This window comes from Rana temporaria, chromosome 8 (genome assembly GCF_905171775.1).
Source record: "Rana temporaria chromosome 8, aRanTem1.1, whole genome shotgun sequence".
Lineage (NCBI taxonomy): Eukaryota > Metazoa > Chordata > Amphibia > Anura > Ranidae > Rana > Rana temporaria.
In genome coordinates, this window is record NC_053496.1 from 123,847,808 (window position 1) to 123,856,205 (window position 8,398).

At 46.2% G+C, this 8,398-nt stretch overlaps 1 protein-coding gene across 1 annotated transcript in view; it reads right to left on the bottom strand.

Moving 5' to 3' along the window:
• The window catches only part of LRMDA (leucine rich melanocyte differentiation associated), a 1,236,952-nt gene extending 1,229,059 nt beyond the window's left edge, over positions 1-7,893 (bottom strand). Inside the window, exon 1 of the mRNA XM_040320646.1 lies at positions 7,746-7,893. Within this exon, the coding sequence (XP_040176580.1) occupies positions 7,746-7,835 (90 nt within the window). The 5' untranslated portion in view covers positions 7,836-7,893. The remainder of the gene's footprint in view (positions 1-7,745) is intronic.
• Positions 7,894-8,398: the final 505 nt, after the last annotated feature.

Below are 8,398 nucleotides of genomic sequence, written 5' to 3' on the forward strand. Positions count from 1 at the left end.
ATTGGACAGATACGTCCAAGGGGGAGTGTCTATGCGCGGCGGGGAAAACAGCTATTCAAACGAAAGCTGACTGTAATGTTCCCCGCGCCGCGGTGATTAACGCGGCGGCGGCATTGCGACACACGACGGCGGCGGTTGCGGCGGCGTTTTTTTGGGGGAGTATTCTATTTTGGCATCGGGGGTATTAGCGGGAGTACGAGTACTCCCGCTAATACTCGGTATCGGTCCCAATAACGATACTGGTATCGGGACAACCCTAATATTTATTATAGCAAAAAGGTAAAAAAAAAATTGTTTTTTTTTCAAAATTGTCGCTCTATTTTTGTTTATAGCGCAAAAAATAAAAACCGCAGAGATGATCAAATACCACCAAAAGAAAGCTCTATTTGTGGGCCAATTTTGTTTGGGAGCCACGTCGCACGACCGCGCAATTGTCAGTTAAAGCGACGCAGTGCAGAATTGCAAAAAGGGGCAAGGTCCTTGACCTGCATATTGGTCCGGGTCTTAAGTGGTTAAAGCCCATAAACGCCACTCTATGTTAGCCTATGTGTCCATGCACACGTGGACGTTTTTTAGCTTTAATGAGCAGTAGAGTTTTTGGGCTTTTTTCTAAATGCCAGAAAAATCGCTACTGCCGTTTTTATAACATTATTTTAGCGTCCAGTGTGCCTGAAGCCTTATGCTATAGGCTGCGCACTGCTATGGATATACTGAAGAAAAAAACTACATCATTTAGTTTCACTGTATTTGTTTTTATTTGCATCTGTTTCATTATTTCTGTTTTCGTTTATTTTTGTGGATACATTTATTTGTATCTTACACTGGATGTTTATATTATTAGTAGCGCTGCACTGCATTAAGTATTGCAGTCTGTATTTGTAGTGTGGTGAAAGCACTAATTAGTGTGCAGCAGCTAAGATAAGAAGGTTTTACCGAGTAATCTGAATATTAACCACTTGTGTGCAGGACGTATATAATTTGAAAAGAACATATTTGTAGGTAGCGCCGATTACACATATACGGGTGATACTCGAAAAATTTGAATATCGTGCAAAAGTTCATTTATTTCACTAATGCAACTTAATAGGTAAAACTAATATATGAGATAGACTCATTACATGCAAAGCAAGATAGTTCAAGCCGTGATTTGTCATAATTGTGATGATTATGGCTTACAGCTCATGAAAACCCCAAATCCACAATGTCCGAAAATTTGAATATTGTGAAAGGTGCAATATTCTAGGCTCAAAGTGTCCCACTCTAATCAGCTAATTAAATCATAACACCTGCAAAAGGTTCCTGAGCCTTTAAATGGTCTCTCAGTCTGGCTCAGTAGGAATCACAATCATGGGAAAGACTGCTGACCTGACAGTTGTGCAGAAAACCATCATTGACACCCTCCATAAGGAGGGAAGGCCTGAAAAGGTAATTCCAAAAGAAGTTGGATGATCCCAAAATACTGTATCAAAGCACATTAATAGAAAGTTATGTGGAAGGGAAAAGTGTGGAAGAAAAAGTTGCACAAGCAGCAGGGATGACCGCAGCCTGGAGACGATTGTCAGGAAAAGGTCATTCAAAAGTGTTGAGGACGTTCACAAGGAGTGGACTGAGTCTGGAGTCAGTGCAACAAGAGCCACCACACACAGACGGATCCTGGACATGGGATTCAAATGTCTTCTTCCTCTTGTCAAGCCACTCCTGAACAACAAACAACGTCAGAAGCGTCTTACCTGGGCTAAAGAAAAACACACCTGGACTGGTGCTCAGTGGTCCAGAGTCCTCTTTTCTGATGAGAGCAAATTTTGCATCTCATTTGGAAACCAAGGACCCAGAGTATGGAGGAAGAATGGAGAGGCACACACTGCAAGATGCTTGAAGTCCAGTGTGAAGTTTCCAGTCCGTGTTGATATGGGGAGCCATGTCATCTGCTGGTGTTGGTCCACTGTGCTTCATTAAGTCCAGGGTCAACGCAGCCATCTACCAGGGGATTTTGGAGCACTTCATGCTTCCTTCCGCAGACAAGCTCTATGGGGATGCTAACTTCATTTTCCAGCAGGACTTGGCACTTGCCCACACTGTCAAAAGCACCAAAATCTGGTTCAATGACAGTGGAATTACTGTGCTTGATTGGCCAGCAAACTCGCCTGACCTGAACCCCATAGAGAATTTATAGGGCATTGCCAAGAGAAAGATGAGACATGAGACCGAACAATGGCGAAGAGCTGAAGGCCGCTATTGAAGCGTCCTGGTTTTCCATAACACCTCAGCAGTGCCACAGGCTGATAGTTTCCATGCCATGCTTCATTGAGGCAGTAATTGCTGCAAAAGGGGCCCAAACCAAGTACTGAGTACATATACATGCTTCTACTTTTCAGAGCTCCGATATTGTTCTATGTACAATCCTTGTTTTATTGATTGCATGTAATAATCTAATTTTCTGAGATTGTGGATTTGGGGTTTTCATGAGCTGCAAGCCATAATCATCACAATTATGAAAAATCACGGCTTGAACTATCTTGCTTTGCATATATTAGTTTTACCTTTTAAGTTGCATTAGTGAAATAAATGAACTTTTGCACGATATTCTAATTTTTCGAGTATCACCTGTAGTTTAAACACTGGTAATCTAAGGCAAATACGTATTTCACTTAGGAATGAGCTTAGTCATAGAACTTAAAAACTAAGCCCATTTATTTTGTTGCGATGCTTGTTTCAAGTCAATAACTCTCTCGGCAGTCAAGCCAGCAGGAAGTTACCAGCCCTGGTGAAGCACCTTTAAAAAAAACAGTGGCAGCCAGGAATTCAGGGCAAAGGGTCAAGTTAATTTCAGAGAAGAATTACCTTTTTTTTAAAAAAAAAAACATTATTCAGTTACGTATAGTACTTAGTTCCATGTTTCTAGATTCCCAGATAATCTGGCTGAGATATGGAACAGGAAAATTAGAACATGGCTGTCCAACACTGCAGCTAGAAGGGAGGTGGCTGCTTTGCTAGCAAACACCTACTGGATCTCTGGCTCCCTTACCGGAGGCAAACAGTGGCAAGAGGAAAGCAGAGAGAGGAAAGCAGAGAGAGGAAAGCAGAGAGAGGAAAGCAGAGAGAGGAAAGCAGATAGAGGAAAGCAGAGAGAGGCAAGCTGTGTCAGTGTCTGTCCCTCTGCATTCCTTCTGCCACTGCTTGTCTCAGGCAAGTGTTGGGAGCCAGAGACAGGTGTAGCAAAGTGGCCGTCTCTATGCTAGCAGCACTTTCGGGAGGCTGTATACCAAGAGAGAACTCCCCATCTGAAATTACAGGGAGAATCACAGGGCACCTACCTAGGAGGATGGAACTCAATCTTGTAAAATGCTGCTGAATTGGTGAACATCAATCCATGCCAGTTTAGTTTGTGTCTACAACAGACAGGGGCAGATCGGTGATGGCTCTATGAGTGGCCAGATAAAATGGACTTGTGTCTACATAAATCAGGCTAGCTCTGATTTGTCAAGTTTAGGTCCAGAGAAGCATAAAAGGGTGCTGTCCTTTTTCATTTCCTTTTTTTTATTTCCCAGATGAAGTCCTTTTCCATTTTTTTTTCCACAGAAAGTCCTTTTTTCATAATTTTTTTTTCCCCAAATGAAGTCAACTTTCCATGTGTTTTTTTTTTTTCGGACCTAGATGAACTTGGAGGTAGGTGGGCGTAAGGCCTCATTTACACAGAGTAATTTGATTCATGCCCCACCCCATGCAGGGCCATGCTTACACGCTCGAGGATGCACAGGTACATCCCCATTGATGTCTTTTGGGATACAGCTGCTGCTCCCAATATGACATCTCTGTGGTTCGGGGGCATTTGGGCCTGTGTACCTGCATGGATGTCACATTGGGAAAAGCGGCTATGTGCAACCGCAGTGTCCCAATAGACAACAATGGGACTGTTGGCATGGGGAAGCACCAAACACAATGTGCATCACCATGCTGAGTAAACACAGCCCTCCACAGGGTGCGGATCAAACTGCCCCATGTGAATGAGGCCTAAACAGACACAAGTTCATTTTCATCAGCCTGACCATACAGCTTCCAATCAGATCCATGTGAAAAAACGGACAGGTGGACCTGTTTGAAATGCCCATGTGAAAGGGCCCTACCTAAACTTTACTAAAAGTTGGAGAGTAGCTTTAAGGTGATTGTAAAGCTCAGACATGAAATAAGAACAGAGCATATCCCTCTATAGTGTGTACTGGTCTCAAACCAGAGCACCAAGTGTGATTTCTGTCTGCTCCTTCCTTCCTCTGCTATCAGCATGAATCACCTCTGACAAGTTTTCCTGACACCAAGTGAAAAAAAGTGACAGGGGAGGGGTCTCCAGCTGATTGACAGACTCAGCTCTGTTCCTGTGTGAAGGAAGATGTGTCTCTTCCCTCCAATCAGAGCTCAGAACTTCTCACTGATATCTGCAGAGTGTACCCTTAGCTCCCCACCCCCTTTTTTCTAAACTCTCAGACAAGCTTATATATTCTGTACTTTTAATTGATGTAGAGAAGAGAAGACTGCTGATAAACAAGTACAACGTATGCAAGGTGATTCATTTAATGTCTGTGTATCATTTGAGGCCAGTCCCGCTGCACACAGAAGGTATTTTTTACCTTTATGCATAGAATGCATGAAGGTAAAAAAATAAAAAATAAAAAAAAAAACCCTTCAGCCTTCAGAACCACTTTAAGTCAAACTCTGGCTATTTTGATATGGTGAAGAGTAGAAGAGGAAGTAACAACAACAAAATGAAAATGTGGGGCCTCCAGGAGCTTTTTGCCACAATGTGTAATTATGCACAGCATACTTTATGACAAACAGCGCTCCCCTCAATAATCACCAGTGCTTTCATTTTCTTCTGGGTCCCGAGTCTTTGGCTTCCTGATTGGTCGGTCCATTCACACTATCAGCAGTGACCTGCGTTTTTCCACACTAGATAAGCGCAGGTCACTGCAATTGTTTTCTGTGTGCCTCATTCACACAGCAGCACTGGTGTCATGTGTTATGTGGTGAGCTGCGGTATAATGCAGAATGTCTGATTTTTTTTGCAGTGCACTGGATGACTGCGCGTGTCACCACACCGCAGTGCAACCCCCATGCGTGTCAAATAACACCGCAGTGCAACCCCCATGCGTGTCACCACGCCGCAGTGCAACCCCCTGCGTGTCACCATGCCGCAGTGCAACCCCCTGCGTGTCAAATAACACCGCAGTGCAACCCCCATGCGTGTCACCACGCCGCAGTGCAACCCCCTGCGTGTCACCACGCCGCAGTGCAACCCCCTGCGTGTCACCACGCCGCAGTGCAACCCCCTGCGTGTCACCACGCCGCAGTGCAACCCCCATGCGTGTCACCACGCCGCAGTGCAACCCCCATGCGTGTCACCACGCCGCAGTGCAACCCCCATGCGTGTCACCACGCCGCAGTGCAACCCCCTGCGTGTCACCACGCCGCAGTGCAACCCCCATGCGTGTCACCACGCCGCAGTGCAACCCCCTGCGTGTCACCACGCCGCAGTGCAACCCCCTGCGTGTCACCACGCCGCAGTGCAACCCCCTGCGTGTCACCACACCGCAGTGCAACCCCCTGCGCGTCACCACACCGCAGTGCAACCCCCTGCGCGTCACCACACCGCAGTGCAACCCCCTGCGCGTCACCACACCGCAGTGCAACCCCCTGCGCGTCACCACACCGCAGTGCAACCCCCTGCGCGTCACCACACCGCAGTGCAACCCCCTGCGCGTCACCACACCGCAGTGCAACCCCCTGCGCGTCACCACACCGCAGTGCAACACCCTGCGTGTCACCACACCCCTCACGGAGCTTTTTGCCACATTCAGGTTTACATGTTATTACCACTTGTTTTAGCACACGGCAAAATGTGCATTATATTGCCTTTTCAAAGTTCATAAATACTCCTTTATCCCATCGTTTTGCAAATCTATGTACACTACAAACTGTATGATTGAATCAGTTGTGATAATCGGTGTTTTACTAACCTGACAGCTTATTATTCTAAATAGGAAACCTTCATTGTGTTTGCAAATATTAAAGATTCTAACTACCAGAAGAATGCAAGAATGAGTCCTTACATTTAAAGAGCACCTGTCAATTCAGATCCATCATGGCAGCACCTGTTCAGGGCTGGATTTCCATAGGGGCTATTGGAGCTGCAGCTTCAGGCCCCTTCCTCAAGATAGGCCCATTTGCCCCCAAAAAAATTATAATCAAAAAAAATAAAAAAAGGGGGGGGGTCGACTTCGAGGATTGTAGCTCGGCAACTATGGGGCTGCTATCATTTATGGTCCGGAGATTCGGGGCAGCCTGTAAGAAGCTACATACAGAGGGGCCAGTTTAAATACAACCTGACGCACTCTGCAGCAGACTGAGAGGATGAGATCACAGGGCTTATAATAATGTGTAGATTTCTTATGGTAATTAACCCCTTGCCACCCAGGCCAATTCTGACACTTCTCTCCTACATGTAAAAATCATGAGAATCACCAGATGCAGTTCTGTACAGTTCTGTGTGCATTTTTTCTGCACTAAAAATGCATGCACAGTGTTTTCCATGTATTCCAATGGCTCTAGTTCACACCATGCAGTCAGCTTCCGGTGCAGAAACTGACTGCATGGTGTGAACTAGAGCCATTGGAATACATGGAAAACACTGTGCATGCATTTTGTGCAGAAAAAAAGCACACAGAACTGAACCGAACTGAGTCTACTGTGAATTGGCCATCAAGCTGTAAAGAACGCCTGACGCCCCTAGAAGCAGCTGCAAAAACGTCCAATGACCTGGAAGCTGATTGGGTGCCAGATTTTGCACTCTCCGGTTTTATTAAATCAACCCCAGTGTGTGGTAACATGTGTGAGCCTAGACTAGGACAGAAGACACCCACAATCTATTAGAAAAGATGGTTTTAAAATTCATTTACTTCCACTTTCTGTTTTTATCTTTTTTCTATTGTGTCCCCAAGGGGAAGATTTCCATTCACTTCCTGTTCCAGAACCACAGCAAGAAGAAGAATCTCACCTTTGACAGCCGTCACCAGAAAAGGGGGGGTCACAAAGTGGCTGATATCTGTCCAATGTCCATTCCATGACAATCAGCTTGAGGACTGGGACAGTGACTCTCCCTAAGAACGTGTACATCCCGGTTTTCACATTCATTTCACGGGGCTGTGAAACGTACTGGAACGTGGAAAAAGCACTTCTCCAGATCACCCCACAGCAAGGCGCGTGGTACTGCAGGACGTGGGGTGGGTCACAAAATGCGACTGGGGTGTCGTTAATTATTGGCACCATATGCGTCTTGCAAGGGCATTCGTGTGCTGTGCGGGAAAACATACACGGGACGCACCTTTCCCGCACCGCGTCCCAGTGGCAGGATTAGAGCCCCTGTCGGTTTTTTGTCCCTTCGCCAAAACAGGAAGTGGTTGTCACCGGAACTCGTGTCCCCATTGGCAGATTTTCCTGCTATTCCTGTTCTGGTGACAAACTAACATTTGGGATGTTCTTTCACTTTCGCTGATAATTGTAAATAAAAAATGCATTCGCCTAATTCTAATCCCTCTACACTAAAACAACATAAAAAGTTTAGTCACTCAGCACCTTGTGTAACATGTTGTGTGGCAATGAACTCATTATGAGGAGCCCCTCCATACAACTCTGTACTATACAGGTACTTCACAGGCACCGCCCCGGCGTGACGTCACATCCTCCCCAGCACTCACCTGGTCACCGGACACCGTCTCCCCGCCGTTCTCTGACATGCTGCTGTTGGGTCTCTGTGTGTAGCCCGGTTCCGGGAGCTGCGCGCGCATCCTCCGCCTTGTACCGGCAAATACAAAACTGTCGGGCAGCTGACTGTCACTGCCGGGTCACGTGGTGTGCCTTTAATACGGAACGCACGTGATGGAGAGTGTGTGAGGAAGCCGGGCTGGGGGGTGTGTGTGCGCCTCATTACACTTCTCTTCTATGGACATCTCCACACTATGTTCTGTGTACTTACACACTGCTCACTAAACCTCCCTGCATTACTTGTACCTAGAAGTAAGCCTAGAATAAGACTTACCTATAGGTACTGCAAATATCTTCTATCAGGAGATATTTACTGTATACACTGCTGATAATGTCATCAGCGCATGCGCATTGCCTGTGCGATTTATTCAGGTGCGAATGCCATGATTGGCGGCTTCTGCGTGCAAGTGACGTCACGTGGCTCCGGCCATTTACATAGGCGGAGTCCACGGCCCCGGAAGGAAGAGGGGCAAACGTGGATGTGGCCTGCAGCGGACGGCTTTTGCACATAATGTGCTAGTATGCGATACGTACTAGTACATTATGACATTACATTACTTTGCAGGGTTTACTTTTTTTTCCCTGC